The sequence below is a fragment of the Morchella importuna genome (genome assembly GCF_003444635.1).
Source record: "Morchella importuna strain M04M26 chromosome Unknown Morimp01GS030, whole genome shotgun sequence".
Taxonomy (NCBI): domain Eukaryota; kingdom Fungi; phylum Ascomycota; class Pezizomycetes; order Pezizales; family Morchellaceae; genus Morchella; species Morchella importuna.
The window spans coordinates 639,429-667,111 of record NW_025763427.1 but is presented as its reverse complement, the minus strand read 5'-3'; the positions used below and the strand labels follow the sequence as shown (position 1 = coordinate 667,111).

General features: G+C 46.7%; 3 protein-coding genes across 3 annotated transcripts; 2 read left to right on the top strand and 1 right to left on the bottom strand.

The window, feature by feature from the left end:
- Positions 1-4,688: 4,688 nt before the first annotated feature.
- Positions 4,689-5,447, top strand: LAJ45_08633 (uncharacterized protein; the record flags this gene model as incomplete). The annotated part of the gene is made up of 1 exon (XM_046118182.1): positions 4,689-5,447. The coding sequence occupies one exon, from the start codon at positions 4,689-4,691 to the stop codon at positions 5,445-5,447; it is 759 nt and encodes a 252-aa protein (XP_045968780.1).
- A 492-nt stretch (positions 5,448-5,939) lies between these two features.
- On the top strand, positions 5,940-8,382 carry LAJ45_08632 (uncharacterized protein; the record flags this gene model as incomplete). The annotated part of the gene is made up of 6 exons (XM_046118181.1): positions 5,940-6,580; positions 6,747-7,332; positions 7,388-7,561; positions 7,618-7,843; positions 7,951-8,045; positions 8,104-8,382. 6 exons carry the CDS (start codon positions 5,940-5,942, stop codon positions 8,380-8,382), a joined length of 2,001 nt encoding a protein of 666 aa, XP_045968779.1.
- Positions 8,383-17,297: 8,915 nt separating this feature from the next.
- Positions 17,298-19,727, bottom strand: LAJ45_08631 (uncharacterized protein; the record flags this gene model as incomplete). Its single annotated transcript, XM_046118180.1, has 4 exons — positions 17,298-17,419; positions 17,478-18,689; positions 18,747-19,234; positions 19,483-19,727. 4 exons carry the CDS (start codon positions 19,725-19,727, stop codon positions 17,298-17,300), a joined length of 2,067 nt encoding a protein of 688 aa, XP_045968778.1.
- Positions 19,728-27,683: the final 7,956 nt, after the last annotated feature.

The window sequence follows — 27,683 nt, the reverse complement described above, 5'->3', positions numbered from 1 at the left end:
TGTGTTTTTTCGCCTATTTGATTGTTTCCAAGCACTCTGAGGATGGGTTTATGACCCGAAACAGCTGGTCTGTAAGTGTTCTGCCAAAGTTACATTTTGCTACAAGACACTTCCAGCCCACTACCAGACTTCCACACAATACACTTGCTATATTATTGCTTGGGAATAGAACCAAAGGATCTTTTGATCTTAGTAGTGCCCGCAGCTATTAGCAATGGAGAAAAGACAAAGAGAATCAAGCCCAGAACCCGCACAGAAGCGAAGAAGAATGGAACAGAAGCTTCCATCCTTACCAGTACATGGCAAGAGGCCAATACTGGAAGCAGAACTGTCATGGACGGTCAAGAACAAAGTTGAAGACGCCCAAGGGACATTCCTCTTTGACACCGGTTGTACAGGAGCAATCCTCAACCAGAGTTTTGTCAGGAAGCATGGAGTTCCCTTAGTGCGGCGAGATCAACCTCTGACAATGTATGATGCTCAAGGAGATGTCATGATGGGCGGAGGAGAGTATTACACTCACCCAGTCCACATGAACATGGGAGATCATAAGGAGACACTCCGATGGGAAGTGGCTACTTTGGAAGAAGGAATATCAGGTTACCTGCCAATTGCATGGGCAAGGACGCACAACCCGGATATCAATTGGGAACTCAATACCATAAGCTGGCGAAGTGACTACTGCAAGCAGAATTGTCTCCCAGCAGCAATCAAGTTTGAACTCATCTCTTCATACCAGATGATGGAAGAAGAAGATGTAGTATATCAACTGGCTGCTTCAGTATGGCATGATGAGGATGGAGGAGATATCGCAGAAAGGATACCTCTCCGCTATAGGGAATGGGCTGATGTCTTCAGTCAAGAGAAGATACAGGAACTGCCTCCGCACTCCCGAAATGATTGAAGATCAATCTCTTGTCTGGTACCGCTCCCCCATTTGGCCCCTATACCCATGTTCCGCTCCAGAGCTGAAAGCCCTCCGAGAGTACCTGGACAAAGAGTTGTCTTTAGGAAAGATCTCTAGATCTAGCAGCCCAGCAGCGGCGCCCATATTGTTCATACCTAAGAAGGATGGGACATGGCGAATTTGTGTTGATTACAGAGGGTTGAACAAGGTCACTGTCAAGGACAAGTATCCGCTGCCTATCATGAGTGAGCTCAGGGATAGGTTGTTTAAAGCCAAGATCTTCACAAAGATAGACCTGAAGAATGGCTTCAACTTGATCAGGATAGCAGAAGGTCATGAGTGGAAAACCGCTTTCAGAACCCGCTATGGACTGTATCAGTACAATGTGATGCCATTCGGTCTATGCAACGCCCCTTCCGCCTTCCAGGCAATGATCAATGATGTGCTAAAGGAACTACTGGATGAAGGAGTGGTTGTCTATATCGACGACATCCTCATCTACTCAGAGACCGAGGAAGAGCATGAAAGGCTGGTTGAGAAGGTTCTACAGAAGCTCAGAGAAGCAAAACTGTGTGCCTCGATCAGCAAGACATCCTTCCATGTCCGAGAAGTAGAATATCTTGGCTACCACATCTCGGAAAGGGGAGTATCTATGTCAGAGGACAAGGTAGAGGCGGTTCAGGAATGGCCAGTACCCCGAAATATTAAGGGAGTGCAAGGTTTCCTGGGATTTGCAAACTTCTATCGCCGCTTTATTGAAGGCTTCAGTAAAGTTTGCAAACCATTGACCGACCTCTTGCAAAATGACAAGAAATGGTATTGGACCGCAGCCTGTGAACAAGCATTTGAGGAACTCAAGAGGCTATTCACAAGCGCTCCAATCCTTCTCCATTTTGACCCTAGCAGAAGAACTGTGGTCGAAACTGATGCCAGTGACTTTGCCAAAGGAGCGGTGCTCTCTCAGTATGGGGCAGATGGGAAACTACACCCGGTAGCTTTCTATTCTAAGAAATTCTCCCCGGCTGAGATCAACTATGACATTCATGATAAGGAAATGGGAGCTATTGTAGCATCTTTCCGGGAATGGGAGCATATACTCAAGAGTTGCGAGCAGGAGATCACGGTTTTCACAGACCACAAGAATTTAGAGTACTTCAACTCTACCAAGGTTCTCACTAGGCGGCAAGCTAGATGGTCTGAGGACCTAGGAGGCTACAATTTCAAAGTTGTCTACAGACCGGGAGAAAGGAATGGCAAACCTGATGTGCTATCAAGGCGTTGGGATCACCGCCTGAAGAGGGGGGTGAAACCTTGCGGCCGGAGCCACAGATGTTTTTTAGGCCAGGTCAATTGGTTTTGGATCCTGTTAAGCTAGCGGCTGTCAGGGTGAATCAATTGCAGAACACATTCTTAGAGCGCCTATGTATGGCAGCTAAAGAGGATGGAATCTGGCAGGAACTGCACCGCTCCCTGGTTGAAAGGAAACCAAACTTGGACCAGAACTTGTCTGTCAAGGACGGCCTCATCTTCTACAAGAATCGATGGTATATTCCCAAAGACAAGAAACTCCAGATGGATATCCTGACCGATACCCATGACTCTAAAGTGGCGGGCCATTTCGGTCAGTTCAAGACATTAGAGCGGGTAAAAAACAACTTCTTTTAGCCCAACATGGATAAAGATGTTGAGGAATATGTCCGGAGCTGCGACAGCTGCCAGAGGAATAAGACCTCAAGACATAAGAAGTTCGGTATGCTCCAACCACTGGAGATACCTTATCGGCCATGGACTTCCATCTCTATGGACTTTATTGTGGGATTACCGGAGTCCAATGGGTTTACAAAGATCTGGGTAATAGTGGACCGCTTCTCAAAGATGGCACATTACATCCCACTTCCTACACTCAACAAAACGGAAGATTTGGCTAAGTTGTTCTTGAAGGAGGTCTGGAGACTCCATGGGTTACGTGATGACATAGTCTCGGACAGAGACAGCAGGTTCATTTCTCATTTTTGGCAATCTCTCATGAGCCTCCTCAATGTGAAGCTGAAGATGTCCACTTCTTTCCATCCCCAAACGGACGGCCAAACAGAAAGAGTTAACCAGACCCTGGAGCATTACTTGCGGAGTTATTGTTCATATCAACAGGATGACTGGGCAAACCTCTTGCCTTTGGCAGAGTATGCATATAACTCGGCGGTTTCTGAGTCTACCAAAGTATCGGCTTTCTATGCCAACTATGGATATGAACCCAGAACCAACTGGCCGGCCCCAAAGGAAGGTGTTGAATGGAACAATCCAGCAAGCGAGGTCATGGTATCTCAATGGGAATCTATCTGGCAGGCTATGAATGCAAGCTTGGGAAAGGCTAGACTAAGGATGGCCCGGTGGTATGATGCACATGCCCTGGCACCCCCTGAAATCAAGCCTGGAGATGAAGTTATGTTAGACCGGCGCAATGTGCAAACAAAGCGGCCATTGGGAAAATTGGATCAGAAGAAGATGGGACCCTTCAAGGTCTTAGAAGCTATTGGTACCCGTGCCTACAAGCTCTCTCTTCCCCCGCAAATGGGAATCCACCCTGTCTTCCATGTCTCTCTCCTAGAACCCTATAGAGCACCAATAGATCCTGAGAGAAGAGTTCCCCCACCGGAACCTGAGGAGATTACAGGAGAACAAAACTGGATCGTCCGGGAAGTAGCTGATAGCCGAGTCAATAAGAAGAGGAGAAGGGTGGAATACCTGGTGCTGTGGGAAGGATATGAGAATGAGGACGCTACATGGGAACCCTGGGAACATCTCAGGAAGAGTGCTGAAGAAGCCCTCCGGGATTTCCATATGAGGTACCCTAAGAAGCCCAGAGATAAGAGGGCTCTAGGCCAGTAGCATTTCCTTTAAGATCCTCGTCCCCTTCCACACCAAAGGAGTTTCCTTGTCATATAGTATTGCATAGATAAATAGATACAGATTATAGATCTCGGAGACCAAGATCCTGGAAGAGGGGAGTAGTGTAACGGAGCCATTTCAACTGTCTGGTGTATGAGTACACACAGGGCCCGGTTACATGCTGAGAGTTATTGTTAGAAGCCAGTTGCACAGTGACATGCAAGTACCGGCAGTGTGGTTAGCTACCAACTGTCAGAGTAACTACATTCTGAGCGCTAGGAAGAGGATCTACTCATGGGAGCAATGACTGACGAGTCTGTGCCTCGCCAATGATTAGAAAGCTAGCCAGAGTGAAGCTCTGAGTGCTCAGCGATCCTCCACATCCTCTGAGCATTAGAAGTCCGCCAGCAGTGGAAGAGACTATGCCTGGGAAGTCTACAATAAGCGGAAGCTCTACAGCAGTGATTAAGCTTACACCTGAGCGGCAGCTCATTCATGCAGGCCCCTAGTTGTGTGGCAACAAAGGCTGCAGGTGTTACAAAGGCTTTGACTAAGGGTGGTTGCCTTCGGAATCGGAAGCACTCGCTGACGCTTAGAGAGAAGCGGGGTAGCGATGGTATTGCTTCCCTTCCACTAGAAGGCAGCACCGGAACTTAGTAAGGAAGTAGGAGCAGAGAATAGAATCCTTTGGAGTATAAGTACTCAGGATCATTCCCGCCCAACCGACCTGATCCTCATCTGGGGGTAGACCATTATCGGTAGCAGAGCCCTTAAAGATTATTGAGTTCTAAGCGATAGTATCTTTGAATAAATCTGCACCTGATTTCTATCTTGCACGGCCACATCTTTCTATCGGATTCTAGCGATACGTGGAAAGGCTGTCCCCGTTACAAGCATGATCGATATTCCTGCAGAGGATTCGGATTACGAGGAGGGAAAGCACCGGATAAATGCCAAAGGACTGAGGGTATATATGCCTAGAACTGATGCCAGTAATCAAAGGCTAATTCAGACTCGTGTTAGGCCTCGCGATAGACAGCAGGATGCTATCGACGATTTAGACCCCAAATACCTTAGGAAGTATCCTTTGGATGTCGGGGTTGCTGACCCAAACTTCTTACAGGGGACGATCTGGACACCTGCCGGGATAGCAGCCAAGAGAGCTGCTGACGCACTCCCGGCTGCTGGTGCTGGAGGTGGTGGTGGCGGTGGTGGTGGAGGTGGTGGAGGTGGTGGTGGTGGAGGTGGTGGTGGTGGAGGTGGTGGAGGTGGTGGTGGTGGTGGTGGTGGTGGTGGTGGTCTAGGACCTCCACCGCCTCCGGGTGGACCTCCTCCTCCTCCGGGCGGCGGTGGTGGTGGAGGACCAGCTGGAGGCGGTGGTGGTGGTGGTGGTGGGCCAGCTGGAGGCGGTGGTGATGGTGGTGGTGGGCCAGCTGGAGGCGGTGGTGATGGTGGTGGTGGTGATGGTGGTGATGGTGGTGGTGGTGGAGGACCAGCTGGAGGCGGTGGTGATGGTGGTGGAGGACCAGCTGGAGGCGGTGGTGGTGGTGGTGGTGGGCCAGCTGGAGGCGGTGGTGATGGTGGTGGTGGGCCAGCTGGAGGCAGTGGTGATGGTGGTGGTGGTGATGGTGGTGATGGTGGTGGGCATCATTAGTTCCCTTTGGTATAATCTCTAACTTCCCTTCCTGCGGAATTGTCACTAACCTTTTAATAGTTGTTAGGATTACTTCCTGAACACTCGCGATAGCTATTGAGGTGCGGTACGATTTGGTGTTTTGGATTTCCCTTTGTCTTGCGAGAGTATATCAATGGATGGGTTATATCGGATAGGATTAGATTAGATTAGATTAGATTAGATTATTCCAGGTAGTAATTGCATTGCTTTTATTTCAAAGTCGAATCAAACTCCTAGATTGCTCTCAGAGCACTCGGTACCGCTTCAGAAAGTGCAGTAAAACGAGTGATGATAAATGATGCGGTTGAGTGCAGAAATTGTGGTAACATAGGATGATCCCTGCCGTAAGAGGATTAGCGGTGCAAATTTTTCTTGATTAGCGGCGCAAATTTTCTCGCCAAGAATTGATTTCTAATCGAAGATATCGCGAGTGCTCCTAGAGCACTGCGGATATTCCTGCCAGTAATCAGAATGGCTCCCACCAAGCGCTCCTCCGGTTCAGCACCTCTTGCCCCAAAGCGCCCACGACTCCCAAAACGACCTGAAGAACATGAAGATTTACTGACTGACGAGTCTGAAATATCTTACCGAACATTGACTCCACTGCCAGCCCGCACTCGGAGTAGTCAATCGACCACCGCCGCTCAAATAACTCGGAAAGGTCTTCTCCGTTCCTCCGAAACCCCCACTGGGAGGAGCAGTCCTAGGAGGGTAGAATTTCATCTCCCCGAGGACCATACTGATAATTTTGAAGCGCAGGAGGAGCCTGAGGCAATTGAGGCGCCAGAGGCAATTGAGGCGCCAGAGGTGGAAGAAACTGTTGATACTAGCCACTCAGACTATGATGATGCTCCGGAGAATGACCACGAGAGCTCTGAGGAGGATGAGGATGAACTGGAGGATGAACCTCAAGCCCCACCCCCCATCTTACACCCAGAAGTCTCAGACTGTCAGAAAGAGACCTCATACAGTTCAGCCGACTACTGCCAGAGCACTGGGCAATGCTCGGAGGAAACCAACTGGCGCGGTAGCGGAGGTCATTGCTTCTTCCAACGTGTCGGTGGACGTGGTACAGGTTCGACTCTATCTCGCTCATTGATGCTTTTTAACATGTAAGTATTGGTGGCTAACGATTCAGAGGGGAACTCGACCGGGCGCGAAAGTAATACGTAAACAAGGTCAAGGGAGAGCAGCACCCACTTCAGCACCCAGCCAGAATGCATCCCAGAGAGCACTCCCGGCATCCCAGAGAGCACCCCCAACACCCTCACAGTCTAGGCCCTCTGCACCTGTTTATGCTCATGAGTATACCTCTTCTAAGCGCCATATCGATTTTTCCTCGATGCGCTCTCGATACGGGGAGTCGTCCCCCACTTACCGGACATATCGTTCTTCACCGCCTAGCGAGGTAATTGGCGAGAACTCTGTGAGCAGTCGTCAGATTCCTTCAAGCCAACTTCACGGTCAAGGTAGATCGCGAAGAGTCTACGAAATCGAGTACCTTCCCTCATCTAGGGAGGAGGACGAGAGTACTCCGATGCCGGAAAGCGAGGGTATTTTGATTCCGGGAAGCGAGGTTAGTATTCCGGAGGACACTCACGACGTCTTTGAGAACACTGGCGACATTCCTTCGAGCCAATTGACTCAGAGGTCTGTGGTCCCTAACTCTAGGAGTGCAAATGTGCTGTCAGTGCAGGCTCAGAGGATTGAGAAGGAGTGTAGCGTGTTAATCGGGGAGCATACTCTTCTACATGAGCCCTTTCCACCTGCAGCAAGACTTTCGGTACTGGTAGTGAGCATGTGGGCAACTGCTAGTCGCCGAGTGGGGTGTAGAGTAGACCTTGATGAGGTCGTTATTAAACAGGTGAGTGCCCCCAAAAGGATTACGAGTGCTCTGGAAGCATAATTGAGAATGATAGGTCAGAAGTCTGCACTCCCGTATCCGTTCCCACTTGATGCACGAGGTGAAAGGGCGCCTGGCAGACTCTTCGATATACGGGCTTGGAAATTTTGTGGGGCCTGAGGCGAGGGCGGCTCAAGTGGAATATCTTTTGAAGAATGATCGTTTCTTGAGCCCCCAACAGCATTACGAGGTATGATGCCAGTGGATGCCCAGAGAGCACTCGGGATAGCCGGTAACAGATTCTAGACCTACCGACTGCGCTTCCTGGCTCCGGAAATTATCGATATATTGTATTTTAAATACTTTGATGGGGTAAGAATGCGAGGGGTTAGGGATCCCGAATTTCTAGAGCGGATAACCCCTACCCTTATTTGCCTGATATTGACGGCGATCTGGCACGGCATTCGGGCGTGGTCAACAGGGAGTTACGTGAAGCCTGATAATTTTCACTCGCAGAATGAGAGTGTTGTGAGTAAGTATGGCCCGATGCCCTCATTGATATGGCGAGTGCCTTGGGAGCAATGACGGATGCTCCTAGGGCTATACGGGATTGCCAAGCTGACATCTAAACACGAGTAGAAACGTTCAACAGGATGAGCAACACTTGGAAGGGGAGAAGTAAACAGAACCAGGAGGCAATCTTGGAGGTAATCAAAGATAACCTTCGAGAAAAGGTATGATACTTCTAGATGCCGGTAATGCGAGTGGTATTCTAAATGCTAACCCTAATAGATACGAGATAAAAAAGGGGTAACGATTGAGATTATACCGGAGGAGGGTTTTAGCGAGGACGATGAAGCTCTGGCTGCGGATCTTGCCGCATTCCGAGATGCTCGGAGAACACCCACGAGTGCTCCAGGAGGTCGGGTTGATTCCGACAGCGCCCAGGACGAAGTGATTAATGCCCGACTTCGCGGCATTGACACCGAAGAGGAGGGGGAGGAGGAAGAAGAAGAGCCGGAATTACCTGTAGCGGGGGATTACGAAGGGGGGGGGGAGGAGGATGTGTAGAACAATCACGAGTGCTAAAGGAGATAGTGGGGGATTTCTTCTGATTCGTATATTGTATTAGGGTTAGTTAGGGTGTTAAATGGCGTATTGTATTTAGTATTAGGCGGAGGATCACGGTGTTGAATACACCAATTCTCAAAGTGCAGTCACGAGTGCTCTGGAGACAGTAGAGATCGTCGTGCGAGTGATGTTTTTGTAATCTCATGGGGGAATTGTGAATACCAGAGGCCGGAACGGCGGAGAGGTGTATGCCTAGAGAGAACGGGGCGCCGACAGGTAGGAATCGGTACGTCGGGCATGAGCCAGATTTCAAAGCACCCCATCCGGCAACGTCAGGGGGAGTCAGGGCAATCATTCTATCCCCAGAGCCCGCTGGAGCAGTGAAGAGTGCTCCAGGAGCAGTCAGGATATCCAACCGTGCAACTGGCGTTCTCTAGCGGGTAGAGTGACGTCCTAGTTACACCGGGCGCTATTATTTAGTGTCGGGGCCCGTTGTGCGGACTAGTGTGCGCTGGGGCGGAATAATGTGTGCCAGACCTCGTCAGGAGCACTGGCGGTATCTCTGGAGAGGTAGTTTACCTACCGAGCGCCCTGAGCGCCCTGAGCGGCACGGGCGTCTGGCGAAGGCTACAGGTTTGCTGATGCGTGGACAAATTTTCGTCCGAGTCAAATCTCGCAATCCCTGCCAAGAATGGGTCGGGTTCCTAGGAACTAGCGGAAACAGCCGACCAAATAGCAATTGCTTATTCAGGGTATTTAGAATAGATTTGGGTGTTTGTAAAGTGAAGGTTTGCTTTGGTAGCTTGGGTCTCACTCTTACTCCCCCAAAGATTCACCGGGCTGAAACAGGAAGGTTCCGGTGGTTCGACGCTCCGGGGGTTATTTTTGGAGGTCTAAAACATGTTTATTTTGCAGTGTTTCCTCAACTCCGCAATGCGTTCATTCAACCACCCCAAATGGACCGGAGCATCGCCAGGATCCTTTCTGACGTTTTAAAGCATATTTTCCGGGCATCGGTTGCAAAGTTATTGCGCCTCAAAGGTTGACTGCCAAGGTAGGGTAACTTGTTTAGGGTTACCCTTCCTTATTTGGCATGCTCGTCCTTCTGCTCTAGTTTTTTTGGTCCAGTCGCCTAGCTTGACTTGTAAGACTTCTTGCTCGCCAGGATCCCTACCCTCCATATCAATAGAGGTAGGGGCTCATCTGCCCTTGTCTTCACCCATCAATTAAGAACAAGCTGCGGTCACCCTAGGGCCGTATGGTTTGACTGGTAGAACAGGTACTTTTTTGTAACAGCCCTACTGTGGCCCTGTTACACTAAAGCCATCTCTGGTAGACTCGTCCTGAGTCCAACCTAGGGTTTTTTTGGTATGGTACGTTATGCGCATACAAGAAAATATAGCTCCAATATTGATTCCATACAAACTCTATGTAACGGGGACAGCCTTTCCACGTATCGCTAGAATCCGATAGAAAAGATGTAGCCGTACAAGATAAAAGTCAGGTTGTAGATTATTCCCAAAGATTTATTGCTAATAACTCAATAATCTTTAAGGGCTCCGGCTACCGAGTAGAATATACTTGATAGTTCTGATGAAGACTCAGGATATCGGATAGTTGGGCGGGAAGGATCCTGAGTACTTATACTCCAAAGGACTCCGTTCCCTGCTCCTACTTCCTTACTAAGTTCCGGTGATGCCTTCTAGCGGAAGAGAAGCAATACCACCGCTACTCCGTTTCTCTCTAAGCGTTAGCGGGTGCTTCCGGTTCCGAAGGCAACCATCCTTAGTCAAAGTCTTTGTAACACCTGCAGTCTTGGTTGTCGCACAACCGGGACCTGAATGAATGAGCTACCGCTCAGGCATAAGCTTAATCATTTCTGTAGAGCTTTTTGCTTATTGTAGAATTTCTCAGGCATAGTCCCTGCCACTACTGGCGGACTTATCATACTCGGAGGATGTAGAGGATTGCCGAGCACTCAGGGCTTCACTCCGGCTGGCCTTCTAATCATTGGCGAGGCATGGACTCGTCAGTCATTGCTCCCATGAATAGATCCTCTTCCTAGCACTCAGAATTTAGTTACTCTGATAGCTGGTAGCTAACCACAACTGCCGGTACTTGCATGTCACTGTGCAACTGGCTTCTAACAATAACTCTCAGCATGTAACCGGGCCCTGTGTGTACTCATACATCAGACAGTTGAAATGGCCTCGTTACAGCAGCCTGTGAACAAGCCTTTGACGAGCTCAAGAGGTTATTCACAAGCGCTCCTATCCTTCTCCATTTTGACCCTAGCAGGAGAACTGTAGTTGAAACTAATGCTATTGACTTCAACAAAGGAGCGGTGCTCTCTCAGTATGGTGAAGATGGGAAACTACATTCAGTAGCTTTCTATTCTAAGAAATTCTCGCCCGTCGAGATCAACTATGACATTCACGACAAGGAGATGGGAGCTATTGTAGGCTCTTTCCAGGAATGGGAGCATATGCTTAAGAGTTGCGAGCATGAGATCACGGTTTTCACAGAACACAAGAACTTAGAGTATTTCAACTCTACTTAAGTTCTCACTAGGCGGCAAGCTAGATGGTATGAGGACCTAGCAGGCTACAATTTTAAAGTTGTCTACTGACCGGGAGAAAGAAATGGCAAACCAGATGTGCTATCAAGGCGTTGGGATCTCTGCCCCGAAGAGGGGAGTGAAACCTTGCGGCTGGAGCCACAGATGTTTTTTAGGCCAGGTCAATTGGTTTTGGATCCTGTTAAACTAGCGGCTGTCAGGTTGAATCAATTGCAGAATACATTTTTAGAGCGCATATGTACGGCAGCTAAAGTGGATGGAGTCTGGCAGGAACTGCACTGCTCCCTGGTTGAAAGGAAACCAAATTTGGACCAGAACTTGTCTATCAAGGACGGTCTCATCTTCTACAAGAACCGATGGTACATTCCCAAGGACAAGAAACTCCAGATGGATATCCTGACCGAAACCCATGACTCTAAAGTAGCGGGCCATTTTGGCCAGTTCAAGACATTAGAGCGGGTGAAGAATAACTTCCTTTGGCCCAACATGGATAACGATGTTGAGGAATATTTACAGAGCTGTGATAGCTGTTAGAGGAATAAGCCCTCAAGACATAAGAAGTTCGGTATGCTCCAACCACTGGAGATACCTTATCGGCCATGGACTTCCATCTCTATGGACTTTATTGTGTGACTACATCAGCAAGATTGTAAATATTCATAAGTCTTCCAACAGTCTCCTGTGTCTCCTGAGGTTCTCCTGAGACATTAAAATGGATTATGATTTTCTGGAAATACAGAAGACACTTTACAGAAATTATTAAGCTTGCTGATGTAGCGGAGTCGAATGAGTTTACAAAGATCTGAGTAATAGTGGACCGTTTCTCGAAGATGGCACATTACATCCCACTTCCTACACGCAAAAAATGGACGATTTGGCTAAGTTGTTCTTGAAGGAAGTCTGGAGACTCCATGGGTTGTCTGATGACATAGTCTCGGACGGAGATAGTCGGTTCATCTCTCACTTTTGGCAATCTCTCATGAGCCTCCTCAATGTGAAGCTAAAGATGTCCACCTCCTTCCATCCTTAAATAGACGGCCAAACAGAAAGAGTTAACCAGACCCTAGAACATTACTTGCGAAGTTATTGTTCATATCAACAGGATGACTAGGCGGACCTCTTGCCATTGGCAGAGTATGCATACAACTCGGTGGTTTCTGAGTCTATCAAAGTATCGGCTTTCTATGCCAACTATGGATATGAACCCAGGACCAACTGGCCGGCTCCAAAGGAAGGTGTTGAATGGAACAACTCAGGAAGCGAGGTCATGATATCTTAATGGGAATCTATCTGGCAGGTTATGAATACAAGTTTGGGAAAGGCTAGATTAAGTATGGCCTGGTGGTATGATACACATGCCCTGGCACCACCTGAAATCAAGCATGGAGACGAAGTAATGTTAGACCGGCGCAATGTACAGACAAAGCGGCCACTGGGAAAATTGTATCAGAAGAAGATGGGACCTTTCAAGGTTTTAGAAGCTATTGGTACTCATGCCTACAAGCTCTCTCTTCCCTCACAAATGGGAATCCACCCTGTCTTCCATGTCTCTCTCCTAGAACCCTACAGAGCGCCAGTAGACCCTGAGAGAAGAGTTCCTCCACCGGAACCTGAGGAAATTGTAGGAGAAAAGAACTGTATCGTCTAGGAAGTAGCTGATAGCCAGGTCAATAAGAAGAGGAGAAGGGTAGAATACCTGGTGCTATGGAAAGGATACGAAAACGAGGACGCTACATGTGAACCCTGGGAACTTCTCAGGAAGAGTGCTGAAGAAGCATTTCGGGACTTTCATATGAGGTATCCTAAGAAGCCAAGAGACAAGAGGACTCTGAGGCTATAGTTTTCCTTTGGATTTCGTCCTCTCTTTTACCATAAAGATTCCTTTGTCACATAGATAGCAATAGAATAAAAATCATTTAATAGATTTCGGAGACTAAAATACTGGAAGAGAGGAGTAGTGTAACAGCCACTTCAACTGTTTGGTATATGAGTACACACAGGGCACAATTATATGCTGAGAGTTATTGATACAAGGCAGTTGCACAGTGATATGTAAGTACCGGCAGTGTGGTTAGCTACCAGCTGTTAGAGCAACTACATTCTGAGTGCTAGGAAGAGGATCTACTTATGGGATTAAAGACTGATGAGTCTATGCCCCATCAATGATTAGAAGGCCAGCCGGAGTGAAGCTCTGAGTACTCAGCGATACTCTAAACCCTTTGAGCATTATAAGCCCACTGGTAATCGTAGAGACTATGGCTGGAAAAGTCTATAATAAGTGGAGAGCTTTACAGCAACGATTAAGCTTACACTTGAGTAGCAGTTCATTCATGCAGGTCCCGGTTGTGCAATGACTAAGAGTGCAGATGTTACAAAGGCTTTGACTATTGATAGTTGCCTTCGGAACTGGAAGCACCCACTAACGCTTAGAAAGAAATGAGGTAGCTGTTGTATTACTTTCCTTCGGCTAGAAGGCATCACTGGAACTTACTAGTAGTAAGGAAGTAGGAGCATGGAATGAAATTCTTTGTAGTATAAGTACTCAGGATTCTTCCTGCCCAACTACCCAATTTTACTCAGTCTTCAGAAGATATCAAGTATTCTATTTGGTAGCAGAGCCCTTAAAGATTATTGAGTTCTAGCGACAGTATCTTCGAATAATCTGCACTTGATTTCTATCTTGCACAGCCATATCTATTCTATTGGATTCTAGCCATACATAGATAGACTGCCCCCGTTACACACTGGCCCTTACAGCCCAAAATGAGGTTCTGAGTACTCATCCTTAACCCCTGATACTGTTTCACTTTGTTCAGTCTTGGTACATTTTACATACAAAAATACACAATTTCAATTTCCTAAGGCTTTACAACCTAAGGCTTTACAATCCAGACAGATATTAAAATTCTGGAAAAATAGAACAAAAGTTCATCACTATTACTATACTTTTATTTTTCCACTTTTTTGATATCATTTTTAATTTTGGTGGTGATGTTATAACCGGTCACTTTGTGTTACCTTTCAGAGTGGGCGCACCATACTAATATCTGTGAGTACTTATGTCATATCTAAATATCCCTATGCCAGGTGCCGGATCCGGAGAAAATCTAGAATGCAAACATGATCATGGCGTGGGCTCAACCTAAGGTTAACACGGCACTTATTGCATAAAGCTTAAGTAATGCCATCTTAGCCTAGATGTAGGTCTATCAGTACATAGAGTACATCATACATGTATATATAGTCTCGCACCCACCTCACCCGAGTAGCTTGATGCTCGCAGCTACTTCAAATACTTCTACCCCAGATCGACCGTTAAATATTGCCCCCCGCTTACTACGTGCCAAAATAATAGTCTAGAGGGCAGCTCATAGGGCTTTATTATAATTTCATCGCTCGGCTGGCGTTACGAAAAGAAATTATGGCAGGCTTCTAATATTCAACAATCGTATAATCCAATGCTGGATATTTTTTTTGTTCTCGAGATGGTGTTCAAGATTTCGAGCATGATTATGAGTTCCTCGAGTACATCCGGTTCAATTGAGCGGTTAATTATACCTAGTGGTACGTATCAGGTTAATCGACTCAACATTCTAATTCCCTGACATAACAGTGGACGGGCCCGGGTCTAGGCAAGCCTTTTTCTGCTGCTTTCCTCGGATGATGCATGTTTTAAAAACGGCTAGCTAAGAAATGAAGGTCTCGCGCCAATTCCATCTAGTTACATACCCTTCGGCTTACAGGGTATTTTAACGACAAGAATGCTATACTTATATGTAGTTGATATTGCGAATGCCGATTCATGAATAGAGAGAACCCTCAACAGATATTACAATATTATATTGTAATCATCACAAATGTCGCTTTGTCCGTACATACATCAACCACGATACGGGGGTCAAGTATCGACACAGATACCAGGTCAGTGCTTCAATGTAGATATGTATTGCAAGATCATATTTATTATCTAGATCACTAAAGCTCATGAAGCAGTAATAAAGCCATTCAGCAAACACTCATGTATGATACTACAAGTGCGTGAAGAGATAGCCGCCATCAAAACCGGCACTACTTCGGCGTCCCGGCATTGCAGGTTTGACTGCAATTGAAACCAAAACCGTGGAAAGTTCATTTATATCGACTCTGCACAAAATCCTTTGAAGCGAAGGGGTTTGATCAGTATTCCACAGTGTCTGCCAAGAAAACACCTTTAGGTATGAGATGCCTATCCTATTTTTAGGCCCCTTTCTCATTATATTGTTCGTTATACCGTTGGCAAAACTTGTTTCTCCGCCAGTGTCACTCCAGTATTGTTCTTTTTACGAGTGCGTCCACTCTTCACCCTCCAACTTTCTACGAGTGATATATCATGAACCACAACATCACCCCATACATTTTTCAACGAGTTAATTATTCTCTTAACATTTCAAATATATGGGCTTAGTAAAACACTAACCTCTCAGTTATCTAAAAAGGAGTTCGATACACAGTAATGTAGCGGCCACCCGCTAGATAGGACCGCGAATATGATTTTCGAGAAAGAGGATCGGGGATTGATACTGGCTGATACAGTGGATAAACGAGATTCATTTTTTTCTTTTCATTTTCTAATGGGGAAGCAAGGAGATTACATGTATGTGTCCTCCTGTGCGTCCTCCCTCACTTATACGACGCATCGCTCGGTGATTGTGCGGATGGACATGTGCCACTTTGGGCCGTTGGCTATTGCATACCCGACGGTCGACCTAGACTTCATAGTCTCAGCCCTTTTTTCGATTCCATGGCTATCTAGGGAAAAAGAGGGCGTCGGGGCAAACCAATGACCCGCAACCACTATTCCACTCCCTGGAATCTGTTGACGCGCGAGTGATAGTACATGATCTCCTGCATCTGCAGCTAGCACAACAATCGAATTTCCCAACTGCAAATCAAGCAATCACAAGCCACGAAATATCCCTTATAGCTAGAATATCAGAATCGCAACCGTTTATAAAACCCTCAAGTTTGCTAGCTGACTGGCTGGCTAGGCACATAATAACTAAGCTTCATATCTTGTCACCGGCCATCGGGGATAGCGCTGATGGGAACACCGCATAATTGTTTTTCCAGCCGGGTGCAATATGTTCAGGTTGCTCGTGTTGGAAGGATCGACGATTTCCGAGAACCTGGTTCGGAAGTTTCCAATTCAAACCTACAGTTTCAGGCAACCCGCGATCAATTACCAAAGTACCTTTACTCAACAATGAAGTGGCTGAGTATGTGCATATTACATATATGTATAATTATAATTACTTGCATGCAATATGATAAAGTGATCTCAATATTCGCATTGCAAATTATTAGATAAATAGGTACTTCTCTATAGCCATGCCAACCAACATATCTTCTAACTGCTCCCCTGCGAGACACACGTACGGATACAAAAAAAAAAAAAAATTAGAACATTTGCCCAGAATTTCCCTTTCCCCTCGTGAAAAATAGAAACCATCCTACCGGTCCCCGAGTTATAAAAGCGCCCAAGACCCAGACCGGTAAAATGGAAATAGAGAGGGAAGAAAAAAAAAGCCATCATACATGAAAGAAATCATGAAAACAAAACGCCGGGTAGATATTGATACAACCCTTCCTTCCCTTCTCTTGAGTGTGTCGTGTCTCCTAACATCATAGCCCCATGCATCTTGGTCCAGCATAGAGAACCCCATTTAAAAGCAAAAGCAAAGCAAAAAAAAAAAAAAAAAAAAAAAAAAAAACAGTAAAACAGAAAACATGATAGATCAAGACAAAAACAAATCAACTCTCCCATCCATTTTTTCTCGCTCAAAAAACAGTCAGCGCCTCACTTCCCATGCCTAAAAACTGCCAACGCTTTTTTGAATCTCAGCAGAACACACACGAACACATTACTAGTAGATAAAGATAAACCCCACAACTAGGAAGAGAATAAAAATGAAATCGTGTAAATGAAACTCCCAGTTGACAGACCCATCTATACCGTTTGTGTAGTGCATAACAAGCCCCATGCTAACCCCACGTAATGTAAATGCCCTGCCAATACAAGAAGGCCTGAAGAAGCAAGAAATTCAGGAAAAATATCCATGGCCCGGAAATCGAACAAACAAAGACAGCCATGTAAAAGATGAGAGAACTAATGATAAAATAAAGAAAAAGAGAAAAAGCAAAACCTTTTATGAAATTCGAGAAATATTGCGCCATGTTTTTAACCCTTTCCGTTTCTCCCTTCCTTTTTTATGCAAGAAGATGAACAAACCTCACTTTTTTTTTCGCGATCTAGGAAGAAAAAAAAGGCCCAAACATACGCAACGCCGTGATGAGATGCTTACCACCAAGAGTTCCCTCCACTAGGGTTTCCATATCCTCCTCCACCGCCACCACCGCCGTATCCGCCGGAACTGTAACCACCACCGCCACTACCACTAGCACCTCCGCCATTAGAGTATCCTATGAAAACCGAGTTAGTATTGCTAACGTACCCCAACCGATGGAAAGGGTGACAAACCGCCCCCGTACCCTCCGCTAGGAGGGCCACCAGACCCACCAAAACCTCCACCAGAACCACCACCACCGTATTTCCTGAAATCGCGGGTAGCACCACCCCTTCCCCTGCCACCACCGGAAGATCTTCCACCGCCGCCACGCCCACCACCACTGAATCCACTTTCTCTAGCGATGGTCTCCAAAAATGAAGGGACCTCTTGGTTGGCTTCCTTTAGGAGCTCGATAAGGTCCCTCACAACACCACGGTTGCCACGGTTGAAGAACGCGGTGGAAATACCGGTGTTACCGGCACGACCAGTACGACCAATGCGGTGGACATAATCGTCGATATCGGTGGGGAGATCATAGTTAACAACGTGGGTGACATTGGGAATATCGAGACCTCTGGCGGCAACAGCAGTGGCAACGAGCACCGGGCAGCGACCAGTTCGGAACATTTCCAGAGCACGCTCACGTTCGCGTTGAGTGCGGTCTCCGTGAATGGAAGTTGCCGGGAAATTCTGGTTAAGAAGGAAATCACTCAAAGAATCGGCCATACGCTTAGTCTCTACAAAAATAAGAGTGAGACCACCGCTGTGGGTGTGAAGAATGTCCAAAAGAACGGAACGCTTGTCTTGGTCTTCAACATACTCAACCTTTTGGGTGATGTTTTCGGAGGTTGAACCGACACGACCGACCGAAAGGAAGATGTAATCCTTCAAGAAATCTCTAGCAAGCATCTGGATATCCCTTGGGAAAGTGGCCGAAAACATGAGAGTTTGGCGAGCGTCTGTTTTAGGCATGTCCTCGCCCTCAACGATACGACGAATTTGGGGTTCGAAACCCATATCCAGCATACGATCAGCCTCGTCAAGCACGAGATATTTAATATTGGCGAGCGAGATACGTCCACGTTCAATCAAGTCAACAAGACGGCCAGGGGTTGCGACGAGGAGATCACAGCCGCGCTCAATCAGTCGTAATTGGGAGACGATGTCGGCACCACCATAGACGACACAGGGTCTAACCCATGAACGGTAGGCAAACTTGCGAGATTCTTCGTAGATTTGAGAGACAAGCTCGCGGGTCGGCGCCAAGATAAGCGCTGTAGGGTAGGCTTTACGCTGGCGTCCGTAACCACCGTAAGCAGCGGCGTTGGCCGGGGGAGCCGATGGACCTTGCAAAAAGGATTGCGAAAGGATAGGGAACAAGAAACCACCAGTCTTTCCAGAGCCTATGAACAGTCAGCACATAAACTCTCTAGTACTATCAGATAGCATGAGGAACTGACCAGTTTGAGCACAAGCCATTAAATCTCTACCACCCATGACAATAGGAATTGAATACTTCTGCACAGGAGTAGGGTTCTTGTAATGCGCCAAATCGATATTGCCCAAGAGATGGGTATCTAGCGGGGGACTTGTAAATGTAGTAACCGGCTCGGGAACATCGTGACCAGATGCTTCTACAGGAATGTCATCGTACTTTTCGAAATTGATCCCAATATTCTGTTTGGTTGGGTCGTTAGGTACACCGAACAGTTCCCGTTCTAAACGTTGGTTTGCAGGACCAGGAATGTGTTTTCCATCGACCCAGCGCCCGTCTCCGGAGCCACCGCTCCTTCCGGTCGGGGCACCATATCCATTCGGGTCGAAAGAACGTTGAGGACGAGGCGGGGGAACATCCCATCCGCTACCACCAGTAGAAGCTGCGGCACTGGGAGTGAAAGTGGGTGCGTTGGCCCAGCCATTAGCTTGAGGAGCTCGAGCAGGAGGGGCACTATTAGAAGAATCAGCATATATAATTTCGTATTATATTTTTGGCAAAGCAGATTCGAGATTGAATAATAACGGATAACATCACAATGATTAATGAATTGAGAGCAAGAAACCCATTTTTTAAGAGGGCAAATTACAACACTGCAATTCTGTATGTTTGTCTCATTACAAGAGAAATCTCGATGAGACAAAATACAATGCCCAAGAGTGGCAAACAAAAAATATCGAACAAGAAATGTAAAAACATACTCAGCACTCCATCTTGATCCCTGGACACCATTAGCAGCGCCGTTTTGCACTGCAGTAGGACCAGAAGGGGGAGCAGCAGCTGGTGCTCTATGAGCGTTCCTCATGTGCGGAGGAATATAGGCGGCCCTCTTCTGTTCGCCACTTCCAGAGGAATGGTTAGAGGCCCCCGAAGAAGGCGCGGCTTCGGCGTGAACAGATTCATTCATGCCCAAACCTTGCATACGTTGATTAAGATCAGCTGCCATAATTACGAGAGTAATGATTTGGCACGTATTTGATGTAAAACTATCGTGTTTCCGTGTTTTGTTCTGGGATGGCGGCAGGAATCAGGAGAAAAGACGGTTCCGGACTCCTGTGTATGTCGGGGAAAGAAAGAAAAAAAAGATGGATCTTTATCTGTCCTTCCGTCCAAATAGATGATTCGTAACGTCTTAAAAGAAGGAACGATAGGAACAAAAAAGAGAAACAGAACTCGAGATGAAAAAGAAGGACCACTTGGTGAATTATCCTGCTCTTTTGACAGATGAACTGAAAAGGGAAGGGGAAAGAGAAGTAGTAGTTTTTTTTTTTTCAGAGGAATGGGGGGAGAGGGGAGATGTTGAGAACGTAGGGGAGATAGAGAGGAAAGGAAGAGGAAGGGAGGACGATTACTTCAGGCAAGCGAAGAAAAGGGTGAAAAAGAAAGAAAAAAACTATTATGACCGTGAAACGGAAACGAGCTGACTAACGGAGCCTCAACGAGGACGAAAATTTGCGGTTTCCTGCTTCGTGAACTGGCCAACCACCACATGGCCAGCGGCAAAAAAAAAAAAAGCAACCACGATTTGGATAAGGAGGATGTGGCTGCTGTAGTTCGACGGGGTACTTCGGGGGGCGGGAGTCAACTCGTCAGCAATGCCTGAGCCAGCAATACATGCTGTAGAGTACAGTAGGTACCTACCGCCACGCATACGTATATACTGTAGAACAGGGAATACTCTACTTGGGTATAGATATCATAATGTAGATGTTGGATTTCTTAAGAGTTAATCGAATACATGTAAACCAGGGGTGCGCCACCTCGCGACCCCGAGTTGTTAGATGATTAAGTAAATATCTAATAAATATATAATTATAACCTGCATATGCAATGTGCTTTTATAGCCTTCTGATTGGCTCATTGAGAGAGGATTTGTTTCACTTGAATCATGTTGTATTAGATATTAACATAGGTTATTAATTTTACTGAGTGGTATTAGGTTAACATGTATTCTACTGGTTTTGAAAATCGATTAGTGATTCGATTTTAGCGACTTGGTTGCTATTAAAGTTATATACTTGCAGCTTGAACTGCTGATATATAGGTGATATCAGAAAAGACAAATATTGACCAGAACATATCTGGATATAGTGATGGACTTTGCCTGTCAGACAAATAGAGAAAATAGGCCACAACACGGCTTGCCTGTATATCCGAGTATTTGATGTATCTATAGTATCGATCGAAAGCCAGAAACTACTTGTACAATATATATGTAGAGAGAACTGCTTCCACCCTTCCTCCTACTTTTTCAATCCCCAATTCATTCTTTCCACCTCCTCCAGCTCCCCCTTCAGCTCCAGCTCCCTCTCCATCAGCAAGCTTAACAATTTCTGTAAAATATCTCCTGAGTCTCCAGAGAATCAAAATCCGTTTGATGTCTCAGGAGAGCCTCAGGAGATTCAGGATACTGTTGGGAAACTCATGAATATGTACAAATGTAATGGCAGCTATGTAGTTCGGCTAGACAATATATTGGAACGTGAATAGTAGGTATTGTGCAGGGGGATTAGGATTTGTAATGGGGATTTCTAGTATGTTCTTTCGGTTTCTATTACGCAGAAGTATGAGTCATCATCGGACAATGGTATTAGATATATAAAGGGGTGTTGTCTCGTGTTATTTCTTGTTTCCTTTCCTTTCCTTTTCTCTTCACGCAACCATTGTACCTTACCCTCGCAACACCAAAACTTTCGATCAAACAATACTTTTGGCCTGCATTCCCGATAAAACTTTTACACGAAAACGATCCTATATGTCAATAGACCGTGTAATCTATTGGTACCTTATCGCAAATCTGTTCGTAAACAAAATCATTCACGCTCTAGTTCCTGAGTTGTGAAATCCTCACCCCTCATCAGAAATACCTGCTAAGCGAGAACAAACAAACTCGCGATAACAACAACGAACTGGCATCGTCAACAAACTTCCAACCGACTACCCCCCCAAACTTTGCCGGCAGAAAGAGAACCCTATCAGAGGTCTCCCCCGCACCAAACCGCTCTAGGACATCAGTAATGTCCCAAAAAGCCTCACTCGGCTCGTGGTTCGTGGGGACACCCCCCCGGGCACCCCAGCACCTCCCCGCTTCGCCGACACCCAGACCCAACCCACCCAACACCCGTAACAAACCCAATCGACCACCATTGAACAAATCCAGATCATGAACAATGAGCTCTTCTCGGTTTTCGCAGAACATTCGCAATATACAGAACCATATGCCCCCAGATTTGACTACATCCACCCAAGCATTGTCCCAGAAGAAACCCACGCCAGAATGGACCTAAATTATATTTCTTGGGTCGTCAGAAATGCACTAACCATCACAATTGAACCACTCAAACACTCAATCGACCAAACCAATAACAAAATCAACAGCAGCCACGAACTCTTAATCCAACAAAATGAGGCTCTGAAACATACTGTCGATATTTTGGAAAAACAGCTATTCGAAATGACAAAGAACCAAGACAAACAATACGAAAAGCTACACAGGATCCAACACCAGACCTCCCTCCTCCTCAACTGCCCCGGCCCCGCACAAGTAACCATACCCTTCCCGCCACCCGCTCTCCCCAAGCCCCCCAAGCTCCCCCCCCAGAGAACAGGACACCAGCCAGAGCCAACCCGGTCAACCCGCCCAACCCGCCCAACCCAAGCAACCTACCAGCCCAGAAGCCCTACGCCGCTGCCGCTGCAAATGCCTCGAACTCAGAATTCACAACGGTCACCAAGAAAAGGAACACCAAACACAAAGCAGACCCCATGTTCAAACCTGAAATCACTAAACTCAACCGGGAGATCGTAGTTGAGACGAACAAGGAACTGACAGTCACCCTATCGGATATTAGAGCTAAGATTAATGCAAAAATCCAGGACCCTGACTGCCAACTAATCGCCGCCCGGAAAACTACCAAAAACAACATCATACCGGAATCAAAATTCGCAACCCCAGCCACGAAGGTTCTGGAATATGAAAAAGAAATTGAAACCGCAATAAACGAACTGAAAATACCCTTCGTCGACATCCGGGTAAACTCCAGATGGTCAAAGTTCATCCTCCATGGCATCCCCACCTCCATAGGCGAAGCCTTCGATGCAGGACAACTACTAGTCTCGGAAATCAGAAATAACTACGGAAACACCTTCGAGTTGGCACAAATCCCGAGATGGCTATCCAAACTAGAAGACAGGATCGGAAAGTCTCATTCTTCAATGATCATCGCCCACTCCGGACAATTCACCAAAGACAACCTCGGACTCCGATACCTCACCCTCTTTGATAGGAACTGCAAAATCGACAACTATCTCCCAGCAAACCCGGAAACCCAATGCTCCAAGTGCCTCGAGTATGGCCACAGACAAAAACGATTCTCCCACCCCAACGGAAGATGCGGACACTGTGCCGAAGAACACCAAACCAAAGACCACCCATACACAGAATGCGCCGGAGGCTTCAGATGCTCACACACACCTATCCGATGCTATCACTGCAAGGCCCCCCACAAAGCAACAGATGCCAACTGCTCAGAACGAACCAAAGTGCGCATCACAAACAAACTCAGACCAGACACAAACCCAAGCCCACTACCAATACCCATAGTTATCCCAGCCTAAGACTGCCCACACATCAGCAAGATTGTACATATTTATGAGTCTCCCAACAGTCTCCCAGGTCTTCTGAGGTTCTCCTGAGACACAAAACAGATTTTGATTCTCTGGAGACTCAGGAGACACTTTACAGAAATTGTTAAGCTTGCTGATGCAGGAAGATGCAGCCATGGATAACTCCCAATGAGTTACAACAAAAGAACCACTGCTATCGCACAGCAACTGAACTGCGCGAAAAATGAGCTCACAACAAAGTCAGTAGTGGAGGAAGCAGAACAGGACCACAACATACTCTTTCTTTTGTTACAAGAACCATGGAACAACAAAGACGGCCACCCACTGGAATCCCCTCTTTTCTATCTATTTACAGCCAGCAACAAGGGCACCAAAGCAGCCACATACATCAGGAAACACGCCAACCTGAAACCAAAACACCATTACACCCACAACAACTTCATCGTCTCCGTCACGGTGGAAATCCAAAACCAAAAACACAAATCCTCAATATATACTCACCGGGGCGAAGTGGACCCTTCGCGGAAATCTCCCCACAAATAATCACCTTCCAAAACTGCCTCATCATGGGGGACTGTAACAGTCACCACCAACTCTGGTATGGACATAGATCCCACGACTAAACCAACACGATCATACCAGACCAATCCGGATCTAAGTAGCTAAAAAGATTGATCGATCGACAAAGTCTATCCCTACTCAACGAATCTGGCGAATTTACGCACTTAGCCAGGAACAACAACAGACCGACCATCATCGATCTGACACTAATCAAAGGAACAATCCTGGACTACGACATCCGCTGGAACATCGACCGTCACGGCGCAGGCTCCGACCATGGGAAAACCATAATACAACTACGGATAGAAAAACCCCCCCACACACCCAAAAGGCTATGGCACCGAACAAACTGGGGAAAATTGGAAGACAACATCTCAGGCCTCCACTTCCCCCCCGAGGCGTGGGAATGCCAGAACCACACAAAGCAATCGGTCGACTTCATACTTGAACACATAGATAAACTAATGGATGAAGTCACCCCATGGAGCCAAGGACACATTACATCCAAGAAATGGTGGACCCCGGAGCTAAAAAGGCTCAAAACAATCCTCGATACATTGGAAAAGAAAGCCAGAAACACCCAAAAGAACGAGGATAGAGAACCATTCAGGAAAAGAAGCAGAAAATGGACCTGATCGATCCGCAAAGCCAAAGCAGAACAAAGAGAGAAAGAACTTATGGAGGCCAAAGAAAGTACCATCTGAAAATTAGTCAATGCAGGAAGAAGAAGGGACATTACAATCCCAATCATACAAGGTGAAGAAACGTTTGCGGGGAAGTGCCAAGCTATAAGAGCCCAACTCTTACCCACAAATCGGATGTCCCCCAATAACCCCCCACTCCAAATTAGACCCTCTTTCTTTGACCTTAGTGACACCTTCCAGGAAGTAACGCCAGAAGAAATCACATCTGCTATCAAATCATGCCCAACACACTCAGCCACTGGCCCCGACAAAATCCCATACCCATTCATACAGGCGACAAAAAAAGCAAACACCCAGCTCTTCCAAGATATGTTCTCAGCCATGCTCCGCCATGGAGTCCAACCAGATTAGTGGAAAGTGGCAAAATGTGTACCAATCCCAAAACCAGGAAAATCAGATTATTCATCGGCCAAAGCCTACCGACCAATCTCCCTTTTGCAATGCTTCAGCAAAGTATGGGAAAAAATAGTGGCAACAAGACTATGCACAGCTGGATCAATCCTGAAGACCCTCACCAAAGACCAATTCGGAGTCATACCAACAATCTCAGTGATTGATGCCCTACTCCGTACTCCCACACCTATACAACAGAACCTCCTACTCGAACGAACCACAGGAACCACCCCAGACAGACCGGCCCTCCTCACAACTAATATACAAGGAGCCTTCAACTGCGTAGACCATGTCCTACTTGCAGAAATCATGACCCAACAAAAGTTTCCAACCTACCTCACCAATTGGTGCAAGTAATTCAACTCCAACCCAACACTTCAATTCCAGTTCAACCATGTGCAAGAAACCCCACAACCATACAACTCGGGACTACTCCAAGGATCTCCGTTATCCCCAGTCCTATTCATGATCTATGCAGGAGTCATAACGGACCCTAGCAACTCCAACAAAGAACTTAACACCACCTACATAGACGACGACGCACTCGTCCAAATTGCAAAAACGCCCCTCTTCGCCACTAAAAGGCTAAACGAAAGAATGGCTGAAAGGGTAAAAAAGGCAACACCCCTCAATATCAGATACGAGCCACAGAAGTCCGACCTTATCTTCTTCAAACCTACAACATCGAACACCCCCACACCAAGACACCCAGTCACAATCGCAAACGAGGAAATCTACCCCAAAGACGGACTCAAATAGGTCTGAATCTGGCTATACTCAAATCTTTCCTTCCGACCACACATCGAAGAAACCATCGTCATAGGCCTCCGTGTCCTAGGACATACCAGGAATATAGCATACCTCCCTGGAACAACGGTAAAATCTACACACCATCTGGTCATCCAAGGCCTACTCCCTACGATCCTATGGGGATCAGAAGCATGGTGGACAGGAGCAGACCACGCCCTCAGATCACTCTCCCCACTCTATAACGAAGCAGCCCCGGTCATAACCGGCCTGTACCGTTGGACAAAAACCGAGAAGCTACTAAAAGAGGCAGCACTCCCCCCACTGGAACTCCTCCTAACCCATTAGACATGAAAATACGGCACACGGATCCCTTGCTATCCGGCTGACCACCCTCTTAATGAAGAACTCATCCAAATTCTCCCCACTAAAACAAAGAACGCCAAAGGCACAGGCCTCCACCGAATTGCAACTCTCATGCTTCCCTTCCGGGAACCAGGAAACCGATGAGAACGATGGATACAAAACGACCTCATCACCAAACGAATACTAGAAGAATGGAACTCCACCCTGATCAACAACTACCACGAACTTGGAACCCTCAAAATCAACCACAAACGAGCGAAACTCCCAATCTCCAATGCGAAACTAATACACAGCATACGATGCCAGGTCACCAAACTAGACAAATATGCAGTATATACAGACCCTGAGCCCTGCCAGCCCGGCTCAGAACAATCCTCTAAACATACCATGATCGAATGCCCCCGATGGACACAAATCCGAAGACCTGTAACGGGGGTCTATGGGCGTAGGGACTATGGTGCCAAGGAATACAACCGAGTCAAGGACGTAGCAGTAGGTGGTTTTAGCTATGGACTATGGGACGGCCCTACTCGGTATGATAAACCGGTTGAACCCTATGACGAGATTTGGAACAAACGTAGTATTCGTGGAGTAAATACAGGTGGTTGCGTAAAGAGAAAAAGAAAAGAAGGAAAAAATGAAAAGGCACGAGACAACACCCCCTTATATATTCAACTCCTAGTCCATTGATGACTAATGCCCTGCGTAACAGAAACTAAAAGAACATAACAGAAACCCCATTACAAATCCTATTCTAACTGCGCAATACCTCATCTTCATAATCCAATCTGTCGTCTTAGCCTAGCCATACTATTGCCATTACAGACTGCATCCTCCTCGAAGGCCTACCTCCTGGAGGCTCAGGCTTTCGTGGATAACGTTCATGGAATTGTCGAACGATGTCAGGTGAATGCTCGAGGTCCGATAGTGGTTGCCAAGAGGCTGCGTCATATCCTGTATATCGTACCAGATACTCAAGTCCTCCCCTTCGTTTCCTAGAATCCAAAATCTCTTCAACTTCCCATTCTTCCTCCCCTTCGATCTCAACCGGAGGTGGTGGTGACTGCTGCTGTCCAGGTAACGGATTACCGGCTCCAGGCGACAATAACGAAACGTGGAATACTGGGTGGACCTTAATGGAACGGGGAAGTTCTAACTCATAAGCATAGGGATTGACGATTCGCTTAATACTATAAGGTCCAATACGTTTCCAATCAAGTTTCTTGGAGGGTCACTTTGTCAGAACATGGCATGTTGATAAGAAAACTTTATCTCCGATACTATAGTGAGGGGCGGGAGAACGATTTAGGTTGGCCGATTCTTCTTGTATCCTTTGCGCTCGGAACATTTCGCCCTTCAGAAACTCTACTATATCCTTCATTTCTCTTGCAATGCTGTTGGCCTGATCTTCCATCGTCGTTCTACCATGTTCCAAAAGGCCAAAAGTCATCCTTGGATTCCTTCCCGAATTGGCATAGAAAGAAGAGATCTTTGTTGTTTCCGAA